Source organism: Dermochelys coriacea, chromosome 3, assembly GCF_009764565.3.
Source record: "Dermochelys coriacea isolate rDerCor1 chromosome 3, rDerCor1.pri.v4, whole genome shotgun sequence".
In the NCBI taxonomy this organism is placed as follows: Eukaryota; Metazoa; Chordata; order Testudines; family Dermochelyidae; genus Dermochelys; species Dermochelys coriacea.
Window position 1 is genome coordinate 98,197,314 of NC_050070.1, and position 27,625 is coordinate 98,224,938.

Genomic DNA, 27,625 nt, shown 5'->3' on the forward strand with positions numbered 1-27,625 from the left:
AGCAAGGTAGGCTAATTCCAGCAGTTAACAAGAATATCAGAGGAACAGTGGGGGGTGGAGTGGGGGGGAGAAATACCATGGGGAAATAGTTTTACTTTGTGTAATGACTCATCCATTCCCAGTCTCTATTCAAGCCTAAGTTAATTGTATCCAGTTTGCAAATTAATTCCAATTCAGCAGTCTCTCGTTGGAGTCTGTTTTTGAAGCTTTTTTGTTGAAGGATAGCCACTCTTAGGTCTGTGATCGAGTGACCAGAGAGATTGAAGTGTTCTCCAACTGGTTTTTGAATGTTATAATTCTTGACGTCTGATTTGTGTCCATTCATTCTTTTACGTAGAGACTGTCCAGTTTGGCCAATGTACATGGCAGAGGGGCATTGCTGGCACATGATGGCATCTATCACATTGGTAGATGCACAGGTGAAGGAGCCTCTGATAGTGTGGCTGAAGTGATTAGGCCCTATGATGGTATCCCCTAAATAGATATGTGGACAGAGTTGGCAACGGGCTTTGTTGCAAGGATAGGTTCCTGGGTTAGTGGTTCTGTTGTGTGGTGTGTGGTTGCTGGTGAGTATTTGCTTCAGATTGGGGGGCTGTCTGTAAGCAAGGACTGGCCTGTCTCCCAAGATCTGTGAGAGTGATGGGTCGTCCTTCAGGATAGGTTGTAGATCCTTGATGATGCGTTGGAGAGGTTTTAGTTGGGGGCTGAAGGTGATGGCTAGTGGCGTTCTGTTGTTTTCTTTGTTGGGCCTGTCCTGTAGTAGGTAACTTCTGGGTACTCTTCTGGCTCTGTCAATCTGTTTCTTCACTTCAGCAGGTGGGTATTGTAGTTGTAAGAATGCATGATAGAGATCTTGTAGGTGTTTGTCTCTGTCTGAGGGGTTGGAGCAAATGCGGTTATATCGTAGCGCTTGGCTGTAGACAATGGATCGAGTGGTATGATCTGGATGAAAGCTAGAGGCATGTAGGTAGGAATAGCGGTCAGTAGGTTTCCGATATAGGGTGATGTTTATGTGACCATCGCTTATTAGCACCGTAGTGTCCAGGAAGTGGATCTCTTGTGTGGACTGGTCCAGGCTGAGGTTGATGGTGGGATGGAAATTGTTGAAATCATGGTGGAATTCCTCAAGAGCTTCTTTTCCAGGGGTCCAGATGATGAAGATGTCATCAATGTAGCGCAAGTAGAATAGGGGCATTAGGGGACGAGAGCTGAGGAAGCGTTGTTCTAAGTCAGCCATAAAAATGTTGGCATACTGTGGGGCCATGCGGGTACCCATCGCAGTGCTGCTGATTTGAAGGTATACATTGTCACCAAATGTGAAATAGTTATGTGTAAGTGTAATCTTAACTCTGAATTTCCTGGGTTTGTAATGCTTGATTGTGGTATGATTATAATATCCTGGTAATTTTTTTTTACCTCTGAGTTACCAATAAATACTCACAATCTTAACTCCATTTTAATTATTTTTTTCTTTGACTTTCCTTGTTTTTTAAAAAGAATCGCTGAAAATGTCACACATGAACTCTAAACGAGGAACCCAAGGAGAATTCTAGCTTGTGATACTTCTAATGATTTGAAGATATGTATTATCAATTTAAATCATGTAAAAAATTTTAATTAAAGCTGATCAGAGAAATTTTGATGGAACCATATTTCGTCAGAATATATGTTGGAATTGGGTCAGTTTTTCCAGAATTTCATTTCTGGAAAAACCTAAAGAAAAAATTCTGACAATGTCAAAATGAAATGTTTTGAATTTTTATTTTGAAAAGACTTTTTGTTTCATTTTTCTTTTGCATCATATATTATTACACAATTTTTCAAAAAGGTAGATAATCAAAACCAGAATATTTCAATCGACCTGAAACAAACTTTTTTTTTTAAAAAAAATCCTTTATAGAGAATTTGGAAAGTTTTGGTTTGTTATAATTCAGAATGAAGCCAGATTTCAAAATCTCAAAATCCTTTGTGAACTGAAATGTTCATCCTCTGCACAGCTCTACTTTTCCCTCTTAAAGGCAGCCTTACCAATATATCAGAGTAGTGCAAAGCCTTGGAAGCACACTAACCAATTAAATTGTATTTGCTGTTGCTTCATATTGCCAGAGTTGCACAAAAAAGCTGAAGTATACTGGAGAATCTGGTCCTTACTTTGTAGCTGATGTTGGTTCAGAGAGCTGTGCTGAAAGGGGGTGAAAGGAGCGCCGTCCAAGTGTGTGCTTTAAGATTCTTCCCAGCACTCATCCTTCAGTTCTCCTGGCAGTACTGCCACTGAGGCATCAAAAGTCAAGGAGTCTTTCAAGTATCGATGCCCAAGCTGGCATGCTGCCACAAAACCTTTGAAGAATAGGGATACTTGGGCTCAGTAGTCTACTAATGAGAACTTTTGATACTTTTGCCCAGTCCCCCTCATATCACTGACTCACTCCAATTGACAGAATTGTTGCATGCAAATTAGCTTTAAAGGAAGAGTGGTGGTTTAATTAGCAACCTCTGGTGTTATAATGGCCCCACTTAACAGCTGCCTGAGCTGTTTACTTGACTCTGTTGTCTCAATAATCAGAATAATTAGATACAATAGTCATTACTCATTTAGTTTAATTGTAACTTAATTTCTTCAAATATAGCCTGTGAATAATATTTCAATTAATGTTAACTACATGAAAAAATTGATATCATCATTCTGTCATTAAGATCATTCAAGACAAAGAAAAGGACACAGCTGCTGAATTTCTTAAGAGCCCATTTTAATTCATTTTCATTAATAAAGAAAATAAACAGAATTGCTTATAAATTCTCAGAGTGATGATTCTGGGCTCAAAGAGTAAATGCTGCAAGTTTGGGGAGGACATGACATGCTGTATTTTTCATACATAACAAAGAATTTGAATCCTTGCTTTCAGTGCAAAACGAAACTCAGCTTTAACTACAGAATTGCAACTAGCGCCCCCAGAATTTAGCTCTGTTGAAAATAAATGTATTCCAAGTGGTGTATTTTGGCGTGATTGTAAACGATCTGGCATGGTTTTGTGCAGTGATAGATGTGTTACAATCATTTTAGGGGAAATAAATACAATCACATACTAAATTTCTCTCATGTAGAGAGGTATATGTGTGAGTGGGAGAGAGAGAGGGAAGGGCACGTACCTCAAAGGCAAGAGATAGTGCATAAAGAGTGATGGAACTAGTCCCAAAGTGAATGCCAAACATATTTGCTTCACGAAAAGGTCAAGACATTTGGAAAAACAGAACTGAGTACATTTAAGATGAGTAAAAAAATTATTTAAATCATATTCATCATATAACTAAAACCTAGCAAAACTGATTAGCTAATGGAGTTGGTATTCAAACAATTATATTGGAAGCTACTGGCTACTTTAAAATGGCTGATTTAAAAAAAGGGGTGAAATTCTGGCCCCAGTGAAGTCAACGGGAGTCTTGCAGTCAGCTGCCATGAGCATTGGATCAAGCTCATAATGAACAACGCAAGCGCAAGACCAGAAGGTAGGTACATTACATAGAGCTTCAGTGGGCTGTGTGTGTGTGGTTTTAAAAATAACTAATCCCACACTGCTGGATGGGGGACAAACACTGTGATTGGCTTCATGGAAGAATGTATGTTGAGGAGTGATCTGAATGAGGAAAGGGTGGGTTCCTGCCAGAACAGGAAGCAAGAAAATTTTGCTTATACAGTACTGTAAGGAGCAACATAGAAGTCCCAGAGAAGAGAATATGAGATTCATAGATTCTAAAGCCAGAGGGGAACCATGGCGATAATCTAGTCTGACCTCCTGTATAATACTTGCCATAGGATTTCCCTAAATTAATTCCTGTCTGAACTAGAGAATATTTCTTTTGGAAGAACATCCAGTCTTTGATACAAAGAGAGTAAGTATTTCAGATGAGTAGGCAGAGCAAATGGCAGAGTATGAAGAGATGAAATCAGAGTTGTATGCTGGAATAGATTTGCTCAGACCCTTGAAGGTGAGGGTCTGGAGCTTAATCTAAATGTGGAATGTGAGGAGCCAATATGAGAAACTGTATGTGTAGTGACGGGTAGAGATATGATCATGTAAAAAGTGAAGCAGCTATTAAACTGCTTATGTTCAACAATACAGTAGAACCCCTCTTTTATGAACTAATTGGGGATTGAAGTGTTCATATTATCATAAAGTTTATAAAATTGAACATCTCAAATTTACAGTAGATAAAGTGCATAAACTGCAGTTTGGTGCACTGTGCTGCTTTCTTGTCTTACAAACCACAGCACAGCAATTTGAAGTGCAATGAAAACATTAGACTGTGAAGGGATTTCAACTTGTTCTTCATCAGCATCGCTTTTGTTATGTGATTTTTTCCCCCCAGCCCCGAAACACTTGATTTTTATAACTGGTTGTTTGTAAGATTGGTGTTTGTAAAATCAAGGTTGTACTGTAGTTGAAATGAGGAATCTTAGTCACTAGAACTTATTCACTGGAAGATGGAATATTGACTCAACATTTAGAATGTTCCCCATGTGCTTCAGAAAAGTTTGATGAGATGTTAACTGCCCCTAAGACAGAAAGTAACTCAGTTTAACAGTACATCTAACAATACACTATCCCTTAGAATTACACAACCATCATTGCATAGAACACGGGTGGCCAAACTGTGGCTCACGAGCTACATGCGGCTCTTTTACCGTTACCTCCATGCCCCCACCCTTTCTTCATCTACCAAAATGTGAGGGAGGTGGAGGGAGCTTGGAACCTCTGCTTTAGAATCATAGAATATTAGGGCTGGAAAACACCTCAGTATGTCATCTAGTCCAATCCCCTGCTCAGAGAAGGACCAACACCAACTAAATCATCCCAGCCAGGGTTTTGTCAAGCCAGGACTTAAAAACCTCTAAGGATGGAGGTTCCACCACCTCCTAAGTAGCCTATTCCAGTGCTTTACCACCCTCCTAGTGAAATAGTGTTTCCAAATAACCAACCTAGACCTCCCCCATTGCAACTTGAGACCATTGCTTCTTGTTCTGTCATCTGCCACCACTGAGAACAGCCTAGCACCATCCTCTTTGGAATCCCCCTTCAAGTAGTTGAAGGCTGCTATCAAATCCCCCCTCACTCATCTCTTCTGCAGACTAAATAACCCCAGTTCCCTCAGCCTCTCCTCATAAGTCATGTGCCCCAGCCCCCAATCATTTTTGTTGCACTCTGCTGGACTCCCTCCAATTTGTCCACATCCCTTCTGTAGTGGGGGGACCAAAACTGGACACAATACTCCAGGTGTGGCCTCACCAGTGCCGAATAGAGGGGAATAATCACTTCCCTCGACCTGCTGGCAATGCTCCTACTAATACAGCCCAATATGCCATTGGCCTTCTTGGCAACAAGGGCACAGTGCTGACTCATATCCAGCTTCTCGTCCACTGTAATCCCCAGATCCTTTTCTGAAGAATAACCCTTCAGCAGGGTGGTGGGGTAGGGGTTTCTGCCCAGTGGGAATGGGGGGCTCGGGGCTTCAGCCCTGTGGGGAGGAGGGGGACTCAGGGCTTGTGGCTTCAGCAGGAGCATGGGTGAAGCTCCATGGGCCATTGGGCGCCTCCCACAGGGCTGACCCCCCCAGCCCTGGCAGATGTGCTCCAGCTCTTGAACTTCTGAAGATTGTCATATATGGCTCGGAGGGCTAGTAAATTTGGCCACCCCTCACCCCTGGCATAGAAGTTCAAAGGTTGACGTATTCATAGGGTAGATTCTGATTTAATATATACTGTGGTAAATCCAGGATAACCCTATTGAAAAAACAATAGATTTATTTTGATTTACATTGGTGAGAGTGAGATATGAATTTGACCCATAACCATAATCTTCTTCTTCAGAGATGAGAGTGCCACTAACTGAGCCATACTCCTGATAGTTATTATGCAATATATTATACAATTATATAATGTATGGAAAATATACAGATGTTTTTACCTATATCCTGTATGGATGTTACTCCTGTAAGGATATTATTGCACAAGAAAACACTATTCCATTCACTTTAAACATTTGATCCAGGTTACCGATCAGAATTTACACACAGGATTGGGAAGAGGTAATTGATAGAAAACATATCTGTTGAGTAAAGCCAAAACAGTGGGCTGGCTGACTACATGACTCATTAATTTTTTTAACATTGCAAACGAGAGGGTAGAAAATCATAATTTTTATATGGGGCTATGGGTTCTTGCTGTTTATATCCTTCTCACTATTCCCCAGCATGTCAAGTAAAATCTGTTATTTCCTGCTGTTCTTTCTGTGGTTTGTGAAACAAACGGAGAGAGAAAAGCTCTGGTCTCAAAAGGCCATGTGGGAAACTTTCAAATGCTACTATAGTTGTGTAATGTTGACAGGCTGAGCCGAGTGATCCTTGTACAGCTTGCAAGTAAATGAGCATCTCTGCAATACTCAACAATAAAAGTCTCTAGTGGGGTAAAGTCACAGACAAGGAAACAGAGCTCTGGGGCCAGGCTCTGCTTTCATTTCTACCTGTGCAACCCCACTGACTTAAAGGTACTTTCCCAGAATTGCAGTCTTTAATACCAGGCATAATGTTAGTGGCACATAGAGAATCCAAAAGTGTATTTATGATTCAGAGGTTCTAAGGCCAGAAGGAACTATTGTGATCAGCTCCTGTATAACACAAGCCATAGGATTTCCTTGTATGAATTCCTGTTTGAAATAGCACATATCTTTTAGAAAAACATTCAGTCTTGAGTATATATACAGTTTGTTTAGGCATAGTTGAGGTAAATAAACCTTCTCTTTTGTCCAGGAGAGAAGGAGGGTTGATGGGGGACACATTTCCAAATGGCATTCTGTGGTCCATTTTGAGTTTTATATGTGCACCTTTGAACTGTGTAAGGGTGTGAGCGGAGTGGTCACCTGCTCCAGCCTTGAAGGGCTTAAAACAGCCCAGGAGAGAGTTGTGGCTGGGAGCAAGCAGTTCCCAGGCTGATTGGGGGAAGCAGGCTCAGCTGTGGCCATGCCCCAGGGCTCAGCTGGCCCTTACAAAAGGGCAGTGGGCCAGGAACAGACAGTCTCCTCTAGCTGTGGAGGGGGATGGGCCTGGCTGCTGGGGAGCTTGAGAAGTTACCTGGAGTTGAGCAGGGCTGGGGGAAGGCCAGAGGAGCTGGGGAGCTCCAGCCTGGAAACCCCCCAGGCCTAGTGTAAGCGGGGGAATAGTCCTGCTATTGTGGGGAACTTTCCGGCTTCTGCACTATCCCAGTGAAGTGGGCTAGCGAAAGGATCTGAGTCCTCGCTCCCACTTCCTTTACTCCCTGTCCTTGAGGACTCCCCTTCCACTCTCCTGTCTGGCAGAGTCCCCGTAACCCCAACAAGGCTGGGCCCAGGATTCCTGGGGGGCTTGACCCCCAACCCTGCTGTAGTCACCTAGGACAGGAGCTAGGGTGTCCCCACTCTGGGGTACTCTTTCTGCACTGGGCACTTCTCTGACCCACTGACCATTACATAAAAGTTAAAGCAAATACAAGTTATTTAATCAAGAATTAATTTTAAAAAGAATAAGGAATAATGAGAAAGGTTAAAGGAAACACATCAACTGGCTCTGTGGCAGGGAACATCACAAACAGTGTCTCTGGAATGTCCGGGCAGTTCACAGGCTGTTCCATGTAAGTCCCAGACCACCTTCTCCGGCCCTGGCTGTGCTGCAGGGATGCTGTGGGTTGGACACTTGCTCTGGTGGTGGCCATACGCTCTCAGGCTCTAAGTGGTAGGACCCTTCTGCCCAGTGTCGCCCCCGCCCTGTCAGGGTTACGATCCAAGCCTGGCCTGCAGAGCCTCTTGGCTGAGGCGTCTCCCTGTGCTGGGCCCGCTGCCCAGGGTCCCCCTCGCTCTCCCCATCAGCTCACCGCACCCAGCTCGGGACTGCTCCAGCCCCAGCTGCACCACTCTGTCTCTGCACGGCTGCTGCTGCTGCTGCTCTGCCTCCAGCTCCCTGGGCTGCTTCTTTGGCCCCTCTGGCTCTGGTTGCTGCAGTTCTGCTCCCAGGACAGGTCTGCTCTGCCAGCTGCTTCTGTAACTCTGCTCCCAGCACTGACCTGCTTCCTGGGCTGCTTTTCTTGCCCCTTTGGCTCTGGTTGCTGCAGCTCTGCTCCCAGGGCAAGTCTGCTCTCTCTGGGCTGTTTTTCTGGTCCTTCTGGATCTGGCACAGCTCTGCCCCACAGCTCAGCTTGGGCCCCTACTTTCTCCTGAGCTCATCCCCACTCTGTCTGACCCCAGCAAATCCAGCTCATACGAAGGGGGGATAGGACCTCCCTGGCCTTCTGACTCTCTGATTAGCCTGCCCGCCCTGTCATTCAGGCTGACCTGGAGCATTGGCCTCTCCCCATTGTTCCTGGGGACTATCAGTCTCAGGGTCCTGGTTTCCCATAGACCCTTCCCCTTTTAGTATTGGGAGTTAGCCAACCAAAACACCCCCACTGAATGTTAGTAAGGGGGCAACAGTCCCCTTACATAAGGCCAAAAAGGGTACTGGAGTTGCAGGGGGCGCAGCCCACGGGTAGGCAGAGGCAGCAGGTCCAAACCCCCCTTGCCTGTGATGATTGGCTTATACCCTGCAGTCTGCCCCAGTGTGCAGGGGCTCAATGGTGACTGGCAGTAGCGAAAGACTGAGATGAGGTGGGGATAGTGGGTGGGGGTTCCCTGGGGAGGGGAGACCCAGAAACTGTGGGGGTACTGCCAGGGAGCAGCACCGGGGTCTGGGAGGGACATGGGGCCAGCGGTGGGAGGGACATGGGGCAAGCAGGACACCAGCCTGCAGAGGGCGCTCTGGAGGCTGGAAGAGCTAATACCCTGAGAGGACAGCAGGAAGTGTCGCAGGGGTGAATCCTGCACCGTGACAGGGTGATTGGGGATCTTCATCTTGCAGGATTAGGCCATTAAAGGGACACCCTCAGAATATGAAGACGGTCATTTTGGTGCCTATTAAGACTTACATTTTCCCCTGATCTGATGAAGGGCTCTGTGTAAGCTTGGAAGCTTGTCTCTCACCAACAAAAGTTGGTCCAATAAAAGATATTATCTTATCCACCATATTTCTCTAGTATCCTAGGACCAACATGGCTACAAATACATTGCATAAATTTTTCCCTTTTTCTTTTTTACTTTGCTTAGCATGAACACTTTCCCTACTAGTAGCTGAGAGATATGAACTGACTGGCTTTTGGCTGTTGGTGACATTGGTCATGTAATTGCTGGGTCTTCCTTATTATAATAGTTTATAAATTCCACACTGCCTTTTATATTATAGACCATCTTGTCTAGAAATAAGGGGAGGTAATAGACCAGCTGCAGTCTGTTACGCTCAGGAAAGATTTATGGGCCCTCTTCTCTTGAGGGATAGGGATCAGATAGGATTTGGAAACAAATACAGCTACCTATGACAGTGAGATCTGTGGGTGATTTGAAGGACTCTTCTAATATTCTGCTTTATGTAGGGAAAATGCTTTTTGACCTGGGTTTTTGATTGGGTTGTCAGAACAATCTTTTACTTAATCTAGTAATGTAGCTTTACCTTGTCAATCTACTTCAGCCCCTGCACTGCCGGAATTTCCCGTATCCCTGAATTTTGATGGAGATATGCAGTGTGTATGGGAAAACAACAACTTCAACAACTTTCATTCCATCTCCATGCAAAGAATTTTTCAGTTTATTTACAAAACTCCCTGGAATGAGAGCCATTTGTGGTTCCTGTGGCTGATTCGAGGATTATTTCTGCTGTGCTGAAGATGCTAGTCAATAGAATTAAACTCTCTTCACCCCCCTGTTGAGGTTTTACAGTCTGTTGATCCTGTTTCTAACCAAATTGAGGGGGAATGTTTCTGGCAGCCAGCATATCTAATGATCAGGCTCATTGTGCCAGATGCATTTAACAATGCTGAGGCATTCCCCAGTGAATTCTTGGCCATGTGTGATGAAGGCCTGCTTGTTGGTTGATACCGCTATAAAATGGTCATGGATACTTTTCGAGGCTGTGGTGCAATCCCATACTTTCGTTTCTGTTGCTCTTTGGACCAGCTGACACTTGATGTGCAAAAACAGTTGGTTTCTTTGCCTTCAGATGCAGAGTGCCTCTTGGAAGAAAATGCTCTGTCAAGCCAGACAGGTATCTGAGGAGATTTTCCCCCATCCTTTTGGGATCTCTTTGTGAAACTATTTTAGTAGTCTTGAGACTGTTCACCCTATGTTTTGCACCATGGAAGGCAGCAATGGTCTGAAGTAAGACTAAAGTCAAGCAAGTCCTTTGACTCTGAGGAACAGACCCCTCCTATCCCATCCTCTTTAGGAGGAAATCTTCAATTGCTTGTGGATTGTGGAGAGGAAAGAGAGAGTTTATCTTGAACAAGGGGATCTCCAGACAGAACTATTTTATTTTTGTGACTACATCTCCTTTCCAAGTAAGAGTTACTAGGGTTTCCACAGATGTGGTCAAGTTTGAGGTTTGGTTTATATGGAGCTCATTAGCTTCTCTAGAGAAGAGCTACATGGAGGATTCCAGCTTACAGAATCCTCTAGTTTTATGACTTGATGCGGGATCTGGTCCATTATGGATCACTTGTGACTGATAAAATTTAACATTTTCCTCACATGAGAGATTATTGGTCCAGGAAGCTATGAGAAACCATGTCTCCTTAGTGGGGATTGGGACTCACTTCTACAGCATGTCCATTTTAGGAGCTAGCCTCTACGTTTACATCTTGGAGTTGAAGATGATAGGCTCAGTAAACTGAAGGGCAGAGAGACTAACTGATTTGTCCCAGGCTACATTCTAAATCAACTCAGAGAACAGGAAAAGAATACAGAAATTCTAACTTCTGGCCTTTTGTTCCAACCACTAGGCCATACTCCCACCCAAATTCTATCTATCTAATGGGGGCGGGGGTTGCTAGATTCCATATATCTGTAAAATCAAATGGCAAATCAAATTATGGGCAAGATGTAAAAATTTATTTGCAAATGTTATCTGTCTAGTTTGAAAATCTTTTGTTTTTCAAGTTTTAGTTGCTGCACATTGAAATCTCCACATATCATTTAAAATTAGGATTAAATTTCTTGTCCTTAATTCTCTATTATTTCAACTCACTGTTTCCAGAGTACAGCTTTGGAAAATACTATGAAAAAGGGAAATCCTAGTATTTTATTTGCTAATGATACTCAGAATTATCATCTGAACAAACATCTTGCACTAAAAAAGCCCTCAAAGGCAAAAAGGCTCTAAACTAAGAAGAGAAGCTGAATAGTTCACAAGCAGTTCAAAAACAGAGGGCCGATTCTGCCTCAATACACAAGTGGGTGGGCTGGAGGCAGAATTTGAATCTCTGCCTCTTCACCTATGGTGGATATTTCATCCCATGTTCCTTCCTTTAGGGTGCAGGATTTTAGAAAATGATCAAACTAACCTGTATTCAGACCTAAGGGGAGATGAGAGCATGCTCCTGCCTCTAGTGGATGCACCTCTCTCTGCCCTGCATTATTTTTATTCTGTCTCATAAAGATAACTCTGAGGAGTATGGGTTTTCTCCCCCCCCCTTTTCTGTTTTGCCTTTGGAATGAATTAGATTGCACCAGATGTCATGTGGTTTCACAAAAGAACATTTCTCAGACTGGTCTACAAGGCTAAAACCCAAATCTCTTAGCTCTGCAGCTAGTCCCTAACCAACTAGGCCACAGCACCTCTCAGCCAAGACACTGGACCTCTCTGAGCCTTAGTCACCATAGCTGAACATTGTGGCTTCTAAGAATGCTTTGCACTCACTAGCACTTTTTCACCTGTAGATCTCAAAGCACTTTCCAAGGCGGGTATGCATTATTTGCTCATTTTTACAGCTGACTTAACTACAGACAGAGATTTGAAACAATGTTTGTGTCAACGGCATTGTGATCAGGTTGTCCCACATTAGGATTCTGTTTCCCAGCTTTCCTGTGGCAAGTCACTCTGCTGTGCTGCAGTTACCCTGTCTGGACAAGAGGAGTAAAGCTACCAGTCCCCAAGAGGAGTAAAGCTATCAGTAAAAGTGATGGTGTGAGGTCTCACTAAGCATTCAACTAGGCTTTACCACAGAGGCAGAGCAAGGGGCCGCCCTTAGTTTCACAGTCCTGGGAGCAGACCAGGAACAAGACTGTGACTAAGGGGTCTAGTCCCTAGTTATCCTGTTGCTCCAGGGGAAAAGTAATCTGCCAGTTTTATACCTAATGTAGATTATTTCCCCGCTCCCATGCCAGCTCAGCTATATTGGTCATTGCTTTGGAGGAAAAGGGGTGTATCAGAGCCTAAGCTCTGCCAACTTCCTGTCTACTCACTCTCCACCCCAGTGTGCTGGAGGGGACGTACCAGTCCAGCCGAGGCTGCTCTCTCTTTCGCACATAGTCCACTGACCAGGGTAGCACACGCAGGGGGATAAGGTGAATGGAGAGGAGACCAAGGCAATGTCTACATTGCCCGCTGGATCGACGGGCAGTGATTGATCCAGCGGGGGTCAATTTATCACATCCAGTCTAGACGCAATAAATCGACCGCTGAGTGCTCTCCCGTCAACACTGGTACTCCACCGGGGTGAGAGGTACAGGCGGAGTCGACGGGAGAGCATCAGCATCGACTTACCGCAGTGAAGACACCGGGGTAAGTAGATCTAAGTACGTCAACTTCAGCTATGTTATTCATATAGCTGAAGATGAGTAACTTAGATCGATACCCCTCTTCCTCCCCTCCCCCAGTGTAGACCAGGCCCAAGTTTTACCACATTCTGGAGTATCCTTTTAGGATTTGTTTTTAACCTTTTATTAAGGCAAAGTTACAATAAAATGTTAACATCCAACATAACTTGTTACTCGTTTAGGATCAGCTAATATTCAAAGAACCTGGGTAAAGATTCTGGCTTGTGGGCTGGGGAGCCCTCCTCCTCTGAGTACGCTAAACAGGGTGACCAAATTTCTAAATACTGAGCCCCTTTTTGGCACTTCTCTTGTGTACATACTTGGCGTGAAAGCTTTTTCATCACAAGCACAGTCCATATTTTACCCGACCACAGCTCCACAGGAAGAGGAGTCACATTTTTCCAATAACGTGCATTACAAAGTCTAGCTCCTAACAACAAATAAAGAAATTTGTCATTCTGTTTAAAAGGTAGATCTTTTACTGGAGCATTAAGTCAGCCGATCAGGGGATCTCATTTTTTTTCATAAAATGAGGCTTTAATAATTTCGTCCCAAAACTGTCTAATTCCTGGACACAATCACACATGTGCAAGTGTGTTCCCTTTTCCTCACAACTCTTCCAACAGAGCACCTCCCTAGTAGCAAAAATATGACGGGTCTTAACTGGAGTCAGATGTCATCTCTACAGTAATTTATACAAATTTTCTATATGAGCAACACAAATAGAATATGTATATCTCCTTTCCATTATAGACACCCACTCATGCAAATCAATTTCTTTGTTTAAATCCCTCTCCCAGCTTCTCATCTGGGTTGTGTTCTTATCAACATCTTTTCCAATCAAAATTGTATATATTGAGAAATTAAACAGTTTGTTCCTGGGTCAACTCCTTATATAAGGTTAAAGGTCTAGATCAGTGGTTCCCAAACTTGGTTCATGGCTTGTTCAGGGTAAGCTCCTGGCGGGCTGCGAGACACTTTTGTTTACCTGAGCGTCCACAGGTACAGCCGCTCACAGCTCCCACTGGCCGCGGTTTGTCATTCCTGGCCAACACGAGCTGTGGGAAGTGGCAGCCAGCACATCCCTGGAGCCCGCACCACTTCCCACAGCTCCGGGAATGGCAAACCGCAGCCACTGAGAGCTGCAGGGGGCAATGCCTGTGGACAGTCAATGTAAACAAATTATCTCGCGGCCTGCCAGTGGATTACCCTGATGGGCCACGTGCTGAATGTTGTCGACCCTTGTTCTAAACTGCTGAAGGATTCACAGTGCTGTGTCTCTCTCCCCCTCCCCCCCCCCCCGCCCCGCTCTGTTACCCTGTATCACACTGAGAAATATTTCGCTGACATCTCTAGTACTGAAAAGGTATGTTATAATACCTTCCTATTATCTACTTTAAAAACAACATGCATGTAAGTACCACAAGAACCAACTATTTTTAAGCAGAGTAAATAAGTGTATGTCTCTATAATAAGAGGCAATACAGTTTTTTCTCTCTGAAGAAATAGAATGATACAATTGAAAGTGGAGTATTACTCCTACCTCTGTTCCATGCTGGGATAGGGGTAGTCTAAATGTCACAGTTAAGTCCAAACATCAGGTTGTAATTGCTAGAGATTAAACGTGCCAGAGTGAACATTCCAGGGAAAAAATGAAAGTGAGCAGGATGGTTCTTTGTATCTTCTTACCAAGGCAATTTTGCATCAGATCTAAAACCGCCACATTACCGCACAGCAGAATTCTATTCAAAAAGATTCTTAAACAATAAAGGAAATTACAGACTAGAGTAGGGTTTTTTTTGTCATCTAACTATGAAATAAAAAGCACAAGTAAATTAATGCACAATCTATTTATTTTTGCTCTGCTGTCCTACATACAAGGCCTACACAAGCACTGTCAGTAAAGCCATTGCTACTGAGGGAAAATACTGATTATTCCCCAAGGTGCTGCTGTACCACAATCAATTTCAAATGTAAGTTATTATTAGTTATTCTTGCAACGTAGGAACATATCATCTGAGCTTCCCATTTTAATGTGTATGAAGGCAACTAAGAATATAATTGAAACAAAACGTCAGGTCATAAGAGATGGAAGCAAAAATGAACCAGCCCTTGAAGGCTGTCACATAAGATTTTAACACAGCACTCAGAGTACATCATGCCACTGGCTTGTCTAATGTCTTTTCTCCTTTTTAAAATAACTTGTCTTTTCAGTGCATCCCAATGTGAGCCAGGGTTGTCAAGGAGGGTGTGCCACATGTTCCGACTACAATGGATGCTTGTCATGCAGACCCAGACTCTTTTTTGTTCTGGAGAGGATTGGCATGAAACAGATCGGAGTATGTCTTTCTTCATGTCCAAGTGGATACTTTGGAACGCGGTATCCAGAAATAAATAAGTGTACAAGTAAGTGCTGGGGAAAGCAACGCTGTACCTATATATTTTCTATTTCTGATATGAGACTAAACCTCATATTGTGTATCCCTGTGAATCAAGGAAGTTAAATATTAGATTCTTTAGTTTGTTCAGCCTTTTTATTCTGGTACAATTAATATTCACCTGAGTGGAGGTTTACACTGAAATTCACATTACCTGGGCAAAGCTTAAGTAAAACATTTTTGTATGGATGACCTATCCAGGCACTGGGGATGGACTCCTCTCCTGCATCTTCATTCAGAGGATACCAGTATAGTCCACCAGTGCCACAGCTACAGCTCAATGGCTGTAGCAGCAGACATGGGCCACTGCAACTGCACAGAGTGGAACCTGTGACCACAAGGTCCATGCTGTTTATAAACTTATTGGCAATGCTCTTTTCAATCCCCCAGCCCGCCCTCTGTTCCCCTGTGAGATAGAGATTGATACTGAGGAATACTACCCCACAGTGAGGTTTCCAGAGCTTCTTTGCATTTAACTCTCTGTAACTATACACTATGCACAGCATAACCACAATGGTGTTTTTGCAGTTTGAGTGTGTTACTATATTCTGGTCATCTGCCCATCTGTGGGGAGATGCTGAACTGTCATTTACTTTTAGTGGGGTTAGATGCTTAACTTGCATCTCTTCCTTCCTCCTACCCATCAATACTTTTTGAATTTTGACAAAATTTGACATTTTGAAATTTGAAACAAAAACCCAGAGAAAAACTCTTTTTTGACCAACTAAACTACTACATGCCACAAGGGGCCACAACAGTGGTTCCCTTAATCCACCCAGCAATATTGTTAATCTATCCAACTATACTCTTAGCCCAGCAGAAGAATCTGTCCTATCTCGGGACCTCTTCTTCTGTCCCTCCACCCCCACGAACATGATACAGTTCTGTGGTGACCTAGAATCCTATTTTCGATGTCTCCGACTCAAGGAATATTTCCAACACACTTCTGAACAACATACTAATCCACAGAGACCATCCTACCAAGACTACAAAAAGAAGGATTCTGGATGGACTCCTCCTGAAGGTCGAAACAACAGACTGGACTTCTACATAGAGTGCTTCTGCCGACATGCACAGGCTGAAATTGTGGAAAAGTAGCATCACTTGCCCCATAACCTCAGCTGTGCAGAACACAATGCCATCCACAGCCTCAGAAACAACTCTGACATCGTAATCAAAAAGACTGACAAAGGAGGTGCTGTCATCATCATGAATAGGTCGTAATATGAATAAGAGGCTGCTAGGTATCTCTCCAACTCCACTTTCTACAAGCCATTACCCTCTGATCCCACTGAGGGTTACCAAAAGAAGCTACAGCATTTGCTCAAGAGATTCCCTGAAAAAGCACAAGAACAAATCTGCATAAACACACCACTGGAACCTCGACCAGGGATATTCTATCTGTTACCCAAGATCCATAAACCTGGAAATCCTGGACGCCCCATCATATCAGTCATTGGCACCCTGACAGCAGGATTGTCTGGCTATGTATACTTCCTCCTCAGGCCTTACGCTACCAGCACTCCCAGCTATCTTTGAGACACCACTGACTTCCTGCGGAAACTACAATCCATCGGTGATCTTCCTGAAAACACCATCCTAGCCATTATTGATGTAGAAGCCCTCTACACCAACATTCCAGACAAAGATGGACTACAAGCCGTCAGGAACAGTATCCCCGATAATGTCACGGCTAACCTGGTGGCTGAACTTTGTGACTTTGTCCTCACCCATAACTATTTCACATTTGGGAACAATGTATACCTTCAAATCAGAGGCACTGCGATGGGTACCTGCATGGCCCCACAGTATGCCAACATTTTTACGGCTGACTTAGAACAACACTTCCTCAGCTCTCGTCCCCTAATGCCCCTACTCTACTTGCACTACATTGATGACATCTTCATCATCTGGACCCCTGGAAAAGAAGCTCTTGAGGAATTCCACCATGATTTCAACAATTTCCATCCCACCATCAACCTCAGCCTGGACCAGTCCACACAAGAGATCCACTTCCTGGACACTACAGTGCTAATAAGTGATGGTCACATAAACACCACCCTATACCGGAAACCTACTGACCGCTATGCCTACCTACATGCCTCCAGCTTTCATTCAGACCACACCACACGATCCATTGTCTACAGCCAAGCTCTACGATACAACCACATTTGCTCCAACCCCTCAGACAGAGACAAACACCTACAAGATCTCTATCTAGCATTCTTACAACTACAGTACTCACCTGCCGAAGTGAAGAAACAGATTGACAGAGCCAGAAGAGTATCCGGAAGTTACCTACTACAGGACAGGCCCAACAAAGAAAATAACAGAATGCCACTAGCCATCATCTTCAGCTCCCAACTAAAACCTCTCCAACGCATCATCAAGGATCTACAACCTATCCTGAAGGATGACCCATCACTCTCACAGATCTTGGGAGACAGGCCAGTCCTTGCTTACAGACAGCCCCCCAACCTGAAGCAAATACTCACCAGCAACCACACACCACACAACAGAAGCACTAACCCAGGAAACTATCCTTGAATCAAAGCCCGTCGCCAACTGTGTCCACATATCTATTCAGGGGACACCATCATAGGGCCTAATCACATCAGCCACACTATCAGAGGCTCGTTCACCTGCACATCTACCAGTGTGATATATGCCATCATGTGCCACCAATGCCCCTCTGCCATGTACATTCTGCCATGGACAGTCTCAATGTAAAAGAATAAATGGACACAAATCAGATGTCAAGAATTATAACATTCAAAAACCAGTCAGAGAACACTTCAATCTCTCTGGTCACTCGATTATAGACCTAAAAGTGGCTATACTTCAACAAAAAAACTTCAAATACAGACTCCAACAAGAGACTGTTGAATTGGAATTAATTTGCAAACTGGATACAATTAAATTAGGCTTGAATAAAGACTGGGAGTGGATGGGTCATTACACAAAGTAAAACTATTTCCCCATGTTTATTCCTCCCCCTGCTGTTCCTTAGACGTTCTTGTCAAGTGCTGGAAATGGCCCACCTTGATTATCACTACAAAAGGTTTTTCCCCCCCGCTCTCCTGCTGGTAAAAGCTCACCTTACCTGATCGCTCTTGTTACAATGTGTATGGTAACACCCATTGTTTCATGTTCTCTGTGTATATAAATCTCCCCACTGTATTTTCCACTGAATGCATCTGATGAAGTGAGCTGTAGCTCACAAAAGCTCATGCTCAAATAAATTTGTTAGTCTCTATGGTGCCACAAGTCCTCCTTTTCTTTATTTACTATCCACCTAGGTGACTAAATAAAACAACAGGAATTATAGCTAAGTAATTCTCCTTACTTCTTGACGAATGGATGCTGAAATATAATCCTATATTTATATAACCTCCGAGCCACTAAATAACTTCAGATGACTGCACTTTTTTCTAACAGTATCTCTAGAGTAAATAGAACAGGAGTACTTGTGGCACCTTGGAGACTAACAAATTTATTAGAGCATAAGCTTTCGTGGGCTACAGCTCACTTCATCGGATGCATAGAATGGAACATATAGATAGATACATTCATCCAGGGCACACCACACGATCCATTGTCTACAGCCAAGCTCTAAGATACAACCGCATTTGCTCCAATCCCTGAGACAGAGATGAACACCTACAAGATCTCTATCAAGCATTTTTAAAAGTACAATACCCACCTGCTGAAGTGAAAAAACAGATTGACAGAGCCAGAAGGGTACCCAGAAGTCACCTACTACAGGACAGGCCCAACAAAGAAAATAACAAAACGCCACTAGCTGTCACCTTCAGCCCCCAACTAAAACCTCTCCAGCGCATCATCAAAGATTTACAACCTATCCTGAAAAATAATCCCTCATTCTCACAGATCTTGTGAGACAGACCAGTCCTTGCTTACAGACAGCTCCCCAACCTGAAGCAAATACTCACCAGCAACCAAACACCAAAAACACTAACCCAGGAACCTATCCTTGCAACAAAGCCCGATGCCAACTCTGTCCACATATTTATTCAAGTGACACCATCACATTACCCACGCTATCAGGGGTTCGTTCACCTGCACATCTACCAATGTGATATATGCCATCATGTGCCAGCAATGCCCCTCTGCCATTATATTGGCCAAACCGGACAGTCTCTACACAAAAGAATAAATGACACAAATCTGACATCAGGAATCATAACATTCAAAATCCAGTAGGATAACACTTCAACCTCTCTGGCCACTCAGTAAAAGATTTAAGGGTGGCAATTTTGCAACAGAAAAGCTTCAAAAACAGATTCCAACGAGAAACTGCATATTAATTCAAGCTCAGCAAACTAGATACCATTACATAGAGACTGGGAGTGGCTGGGTCATTACACATATTGAATCTATTTCCCTATGTTAACTATCCTCACATCTTCTTGTCAACTGTCTAAATGGGCCATTTTGATTATCACTACAAAAGGGTTTGTCTTTTTTTCTCCTGTTGATAATAGCTCATCTTAATTAGCCTTTTACAGTTTGTATGGCAACTTAGGGGGAGGGATAGCTCAGTGGTTTGAGCGTTAGCCTGCTAAACCCCGGAGTTGTGAGTGCAATCCTTGAGGGGGTCATTTGGGATGGGGCAAAAATTGGGGATTGGTCCCGCTTTGTGCGGGGGGTTGGACTAGATGACCTCCTAAGGTCCCTTCCAACCCTGGTATTCTATGATTCTATGATTCCACCTTCTCTCTCTCTCTCTCTCTCTCTCTCTGTATGTGTGTGTGTGTAATATATAAAAAATCTTCTTACTATATGTTCCATTCTACGTATCTGATGAAGTGAGCTGCAGCCCACGAAAGCTTATGCTCTATTAAATTTGTTAGTCTTTACGGTGCCACAAGTACTTCTGTTCTTTTTGCAGATACAGACTAACACGGCTGCTACTCTAAATCTAGAGTAAATGTAACCATGTCCTTTGTATATCACTTGCACAATAGTGTGTGTGTGTGTGTGCGTGTGTATATATACATATACAGGTTTTATCATATTGTTAAAAATCCATGTCTGGTAGCTAGCTTCTGTCCTGCATGAATGATATAAACATAGTAATTATGGAAAATGCTGTGGGACTGCAACAAAAAGTAATGGAGCAGAAATCAATCAATATGAAAAGATAAAGAATTCTGAAATATGTTTTTAACTCTTCCTGAATGAATGGAGATATACTTGATGGACCTGATTCTCCACTGCCTTGCATTTTAGCTAGTCGTTTATCCCTGTGCGATGCGAGTGCAATGTGGATGTCATCTTACAGTTCTGATCTGGTGGCATTGTGCACCAACCTTGCCCAGTTCTCAATGACTACCCAAAGTGCAAGGCAGTTTTGAATGCAGCCTTGTTGGCCGAATTCTCATTTCCCACAGTATAAAGGGAACTTCACATAGATATAAATAAAATGTACTCTCACTGGAAGGCCCTTGTACATTGCCAGAGTGGCATAAAGCGTAAACCTAAACCTCGGCATACGTGCAAATCAGGGACTTTGTGTCTAACTGGGGTGAGTGAAAGTGACACAGGTTATAATTCTTCCTGTTTTGTATTACAGAATGTAAAGCTGACTGTGATACCTGCTTCACCAAAAATTTCTGCACAAAGTGTAAAAGTGGGTTTTACTTACACAACGGAAAGTGCCTTGAAAACTGCCCTGAGGGGCTGGAACCCAACAATCACACGATGGAGTGCACCAGTATTGGTAAGTAGAGTCTCTAGCCTAAGGCCCAATCCTTCAAGCTCTGTAAGTATGGAACTCCTATTGACCACACAGGGAGTTCGCACAAGGGGAGGACTTGCAGGAATAGGTTCAGAGTTAGGAACAGGAAACCCAACGCTGCATCTGAATTATTTTTAAGAAAGGTTCAGTCACAAGAAGTGTTCTCCAGTGCCATATCTTCAAGATGTTTCCTGAATCTGCCCCTGGCCCCTTCAGAACAATCCATTGCCCTCTGATGAGCAACTTCAATTATTAGGGACTCTCTTGTGCCAGTTAAGCATAGGCCAATGTTTGGGATGATATGGAACACCTCAGGAATTCTACCTCAGGGATTCCTCCCTAAACTCTCCAGCATGCAGGTGAATATCGGTTGTACTATACCCCTTCAGGAAATGCAGCATGCTTCCTCTTGCACACCGGGCCAGCTCCACTAACTGGCGCTTGGGAGTGGAGGGCAGGTGTCTTGCAGTATTGCCAACCTCAAATGTTAAAAAATCACAAGTCAGCCCCCTTTCTTCCCCCCTCGATCATGAGATTTTTATACAGATATTGGGGGGTTTTTATTTGTTTTCTGGTTTCTGAGGCTTTATGGTGCCTTCAGGTCACATTTTTAAAGCTTTTGTCCAAAGCCGTGAGGAGTAGAAACTCACTTAAAAAGTAATGGAAGCTGAGATTCTGATGTAATCATGTGACTCCAGGAGCTGGGGCTTTAATTAAAACTTCAAATATTGTTGCAAATCAAGATAAAATCATGGGACTAGGCAACATGGATCCTGTCACTCAGAAAGCGCACAGAGGGGAACAGTCCTTATGCTTCTTGTACTGCCTCATGTTGTGCAGCCACAGAGCGCTGTGCTACGGCCTGGCACTGGTGGAAGTCTGCTCACCCCCATGAATGTGGATGTCAATCTCACGGAACCAGTGGAAGTTGTGTGCATGTTCTGAGAGGGAAGCAAAGCTTGAGCAGGTTTGAAAGGAATAAAAACAACGTACAATAGTTTTGCAGCTCTCTTCCCAAATATATATTTACCTCAGGTGGGGATGATGGTTTTCATAGTGGGATTTCCAAGCAAGGACTTCCATCACATCCAAGAAACCTGAAGAATCATTTCTGCTTCTTTAGTATGTGTTTCAAGCTGCCTAGGACCTAGCTGCTTTAACAATGAGTCAGTCTTTACCAGGAAAAGTCATTAAAAGCTGCAGAGAAAAAACAGACCTTTGCTGTGCATGTGAAGACCTATTATATTAACAGGAGAGCCTCACATGTAATATGAAACGCAAAATGAGCCACATAACAATTAAGTGGAGATTGCTTGAGATCAGCTGTCTTCCAGGGTTTATAAAATTTGGAAATAAATTGCAGAGATGGAAAAAAATCTATTAAGTCATTAAATCCATCCTCCTCCTATTGTTGCAGGCTGTATTCCTCTAGCTAGAGGATGTCTGTGGTATTAAATGTATACTACACTTAATCTGCTGAAGAAAAATTAGGAGATGGGTTGAACTAGGACAATTATTCAAAAGCACACTCCTAAACACTGAGCATTATCTACGTAAGCATTACCAAAGCGCACAAAATGCTCTAGGTGATGTACAAGTCTAGGAAGGCACACTCTTTGCTAAAGAATTTACAGTAATAAGGGAGCTGGATCCAAATCTCCCTGGTTTGGGCTTTGCAGAAGCAAAACCCTACCAAAAAGTTCTCCAAATCCAATATCTCTCCCAATTTTGCCCATCTTTACCTGGTATGTGTTACAAATAGCATCCCTTTCATGGCTCTTGATGAAGTTGTTCAATACCAAGACAGTGAACAGCATGGGACTGATTAAAAAGCAGTGTGTGATCAGAATCAGGCCCAATGTCTCATTTTTGCCAAAACCAATTGTTTTTTGGAATGTAACTGGCAAAAGCAATGCAGCTAGTGTGAAATATTTCTACTTGTACATAATTGATTAGCATTATTTTACAGTTGAGTACATCCTGGACAGGCCAAATTCTCCTCTTAGTTATACCTCTGTAGCTCCAGAGTAACTCCATTTAGGTAAACAGAGTTACTCCCAATTTGGACAGGTGAAATTGAGAGCACTATCTGCCCCATTTCTGATCTGAGACTAGCCTTAGAAAGAAGATTTATTTACTCAAGGCCAGCCTGCTTTTTAGTTTGAAGATGAATTCATTTTTCTTACATTTTGGTTGGTGCATAATAAATTGAATATCTATGCATTGTGTGCTCCTAAAGCTTCCGGTCCGGCTCAGCATGTCATATGTTTGTTACAGTACATTGTGAAGCTAGTGAGTGGAGTCCATGGAGCTCCTGCACAAAGAAAGGAAAAACATGTGGCTTCAAGAGAGGAAATGAAACAAGAGTCAGAGAAATTGTACAGCATCCTTCAGCACAGGGCAATCCGTGCCCAGCTACAAGTGAAAACAGAAAATGTATTGTACAAAGAAAGAGATGTCAGAAGGAAGGAAAAGGTACCATGTTATCATCATCGTATGAGATTGGCATTGGGTTTGTTTAATAATTCACCTCTGAACTCCTGGGCCTGCATTTCTTAAGCCACCAAAACGCCCGCTGGCATTAGTGTGTGTTTGGCCTGAGTGAGGAGATGTGGAATCGTGTCCTTGCACAGAGTAAAAACTGCACCGACCCCTTACAAAATCTGCCTGATCAAACTCTAGAAGTATCTCCTCTCAGTGGGTTCTGCAGGCAGAACAACCATTGGCATTAGTGCAAGACCTAGGTGTGTAGTTAGAGGAAACCATATAGCTAAATAAGCTGAGGCCAAAAATGTTAGCCCCATACCAACCCATATACCTGGCACAGCATTCTTCCCACAGCTACTCTGGCTGTCACACGGGATGGGATGGAACCCACTGGCTCCTCCCAGTTCCTGCTTCTTCCTGCCCACTCCTCAATCACATGCGAAGAAAGGGTTACAGCTCCACGGAGGCTGCTCCTCCTCCTGCACTGTTACTCATGGTATGGGTAGAGCACTGGGAGTAAGAAAGGGCCTTACACCCCTCGCTTTCTGCCTGGACACACAAGATGGGCCATGCTTTGGGTCCAAATTAGTATTTAACTAGTAGATGAAAACCTGTGCTGTCCCGCAGGTATAATTTGTAGTCATGTGTGTAAAAAAAGCCCCAAATGGCTGCAAAATGAAAAATTGGACATTAACAGACTGCAAAGCCCATGGAAGATTGAACCTGGTGATTTTCTGAACAAGAAGAGCCCTCACCAGGCTTGTAGCTGTTTCCATCGCTTTACACTAACTCAACAGACATGAGCTTCAGAGTGATATTTGGGGTGATTGTGTGCGCTGGTTATGTGGTTGATTTGTGTCTGGGGAGCCAGTTAGTGTATGTGTGTGTGTGTGTGCATGTTCATATGTGCATGTGCACGCGCTGGGAGATTTGCAGTGAGTTGCGCAGGTGCCGGTTGGTCACATGGGTACTCCACCAACTGGGCAGTTTCCCGCATATAACCAATGAACTTGTTGCATGCAAATAAGCTGTAGAGAAAGGGTAGTGATTGGCTGAATTACCTCTGCTATCACAATGCGCTAGGACTCTTGGTATGACATACACATGCTTACTGTAGCTGTACACCTCACGGGTGTAATTTGTAAAATCAAATGGCTGAGAGCTTTAAAATTGGATGGTAACAGACTCTGAAATCCAGTGACGAATTAACCTGGTGATATTCTGAACAAAGAGCTCTCAGCCATTCTTTTAGCTGCTTTCATCACTTCACATTAACTCTACAGACATTCTAGGCTTCAGAGTGACATTCCCAGAATCCTGTGTAGGTTATCAGTTACCAATGGTTTGCTGCAAGTTACGCATAGAAATGGACAAACTTTTTGCTACTATTAATATTCTTAGGGCTGGATTGTATCATAAGGCCACAGGCAACAATAAAGGATTGGGTGTTCCTGCCCCATGCAGGAGCATCACAGAGAAGAAATGATGACTCAGGGAGCTACAATTCCCTTTCTGCATCCTCCTTGCTGTGGGAGGTAGTGATCAGGGCTGGCCTATGGGAGCAGTAGATTGTACTTTCCCCCACCCCTTACTAGCTTAGCTTTGTTGGGCAGTGTACTGAAGGTGGTGGAGACAAGGCTCCATCCATTCCCTATCCACATCCTACCCATCTTCTCTGGCGATAGCGAACAGAAAGAGCAGAGCATCCATTTATTCCTATATACCAGCAATTCGCAAATGGGTCCACAAGGGCACTCCAGGGGATTCGCGAGTCAACTGCGTGCCGCGGAACAGCTGTGGAGTGGGGGCGGGTCCTGGGGCTGAGCGCCTCTTGGAGCTAGCATCTGCACTGCTGCAAGAGGAGCAGGATTGGCCCGCCCGAAACAGCAGGGCTGCATGCAGAATTCACATTGTGTTTTCAGACGTGCCGGCCGGGTCCTCCCGTGCTTTTCTCTGTTTCACAGCTCCAGGCGGTCCACGAGTCATGGCCGGGGCTGCCGGCCCTGCTGATCAACTCCACACTCAGCCCCAGGACCTGCCCCCACATCACAGCTGTTCCACAGTGTGAAGTTGATTAGTGGGGCCAGTGGCCCCGGCCATGACTCTTGGACTGCCTGGAACCATGAAAATCAGCAGCAGAGGAAAGCACAGGAGAAGCCAGAGCAAAGCAGCCCCTGCCAACCTGCCCCTGCGGGTGCATCTGAAAGCCCAGTGTGAATTCTACATGCAGCTCCGCTGTCTCGGGTGGGTCAATCCTGCTTCTCTCGCAGCAGTGCAGACGCTAACTCCGAGAGGTGCTCAGCCCTTGGACCCGCCCCCACTCCTCAGCTGTTCCGCAGCATGCAGTTGACTTGCGTTCAGAGACAAATAGGTCCTTACTTCCTCTGAATGCTACTACGCAATTGCACAGCTCGAGAGACAATCTAGCCAACCCTCAGTAATTAAGGGTCAGTAACCAGTTTTTTGGTTTTGGGGGTTTTTTTGTGAGGAGGGACAGGGAAATTGTTTTGTTTTTTGCTGCCAAAACCTGAGCAAATAACACAGGACTGAACATTAATGCTGGAACTGTAAATAACATTTTTCTTGGGTGATGATGATGATGTTGTGCATGCATATGGTATTTTGGCAGCATCTTCATATTGGTCAAGACATTTCACTTTGAAAAATGTCTGCTGTTAATGTGTAGTTAGTACTTTAAAAGAAACTCCTCACATATTTTACTGTCAATTCTTACTTTGTGCTTTATGGGACTTGTGCCAAACCATATTTGCAAAATATTGTATGCCACAAAAAGTCCTTTAAGGTAATAAATCTATTTTTGCAAAGTGCATAAGGTTGTTTCTTTTGAGCAAGTAATGGACCTGTTTTACACCCAGTATGGTATAGTATACACCCAGTATAGTATGCCCTGTTTTACACCTAATGCTCAACCCCTTTGAAACCAGTGTGTGGTTGGATGAAGTATAAATTACAATAGCATCTTTCCCAGTGGGATTTCTTTGCATGTGTATTTCTGAAGGCAAAATGGAGCCCTTTGCTCTTTCGAAAGTTTTTAAATCCACAACTACAGCATACCCCTGTAACAGTAGCCATGATTCTCTGTCCTTTCCGCTTTCATACACGTCCGTAAAGGAGATGGATTTTTTAAAAAGAAAATATTTAATAAAACCAAGGAAATTCACACAAAAAGCCAACTAGGTTAAAATAACATTAAGGACGGGATTATGGTGACACAAGCCAGGAAACTGAGACTTAAGGCTAAAAGTCTATACTTACTTTTCTACTGGAAAAAGGGAAATGAAGCTTTTCACCTTAATCTCCAGGCCACGTCTGTCTCCTCACTCTGACTTCCCCCTCTTCCACAAAAAGAAAGTTTTGTTTCTTCTTGAGTGACACCTCAAATATACGAGAGCTCCACAGGCTAAATTCATTCAGCAAGCTACACAGTAGGAAGCAGGGGGAAAGAAAGTTCTAGAAAAGCAAAGGGAAAACAAGCAAAACTGGGTTCACTGTTAAGAAAAAATGAAAACCACACTTAAGTAACACAGAAAGCTATTTTGCAATGCATATGTTTTTATATCTATTATGTTAAAGGCCACTGACAGATCTAGTAGTATCAGCTCTGATGTTAGTCATTCCTCCATGGTCATAAGCAGATCATTAGCTAGTGCAGCAAGTGCTGTTTCCATGCTGAATCTAAGTCTGTATCCTGACTGTTAGGGATTTAGAGCATTGGCAAAGGACAAGTGATGATGAGTTTGTTTGCCACAATTGTCTCTGTGACTTGGCTCAGGAAGGTGAGATTAGAGACAGGGTGTTAGTCAGCTAAATTGCTGGTATCTCTCATAGGCATTTGCCCATGGTGAGTAGGCAGATTCAGATAAAGCGCATGGAGAGATTATTTTCTTTCATTTGGCTATTGTGTTCTTTGGTCTGTCAAGATGGGTTGTAATTCTGCTTCTGTTTTCTTCTCATTGATGTAGAATGAGAGGTCTTCATTGGAGAAGGTGCTAGGTTCTGAGGCGGGATGTAAGCAAACTGGGATAATTAGGTGAATCAAACCATAAATAGTTATCCCAGTATTGATTTATCAGGCTACCGCTGCCCACATTAAACTAGATGGACCACTGGTCTCATCCAACATAGCAATTTCTATGCTCTTGTGTCCCAAGTAGGACACTCTAACACTTCCATCCTCACCCAAACCTTCCAAGGGTTTGTTTTGGTATTTTTTTTAC

At 43.6% G+C, this 27,625-nt stretch overlaps 1 protein-coding gene across 1 annotated transcript in view; it reads left to right on the forward strand.

The window, feature by feature from the left end:
- The window catches only part of RSPO3 (R-spondin 3), an 89,243-nt gene that overhangs the window by 27,802 nt on the left and 33,816 nt on the right, over nucleotides 1–27,625 (forward strand). The window contains exons 2-4 of the mRNA XM_038396183.2: nucleotides 14,916–15,107; nucleotides 20,736–20,882; nucleotides 23,178–23,375. Coding sequence (XP_038252111.1) covers nucleotides 14,916–15,107; nucleotides 20,736–20,882; nucleotides 23,178–23,375 — 537 coding nt within the window. The remainder of the gene's footprint in view (nucleotides 1–14,915; nucleotides 15,108–20,735; nucleotides 20,883–23,177; nucleotides 23,376–27,625) is intronic.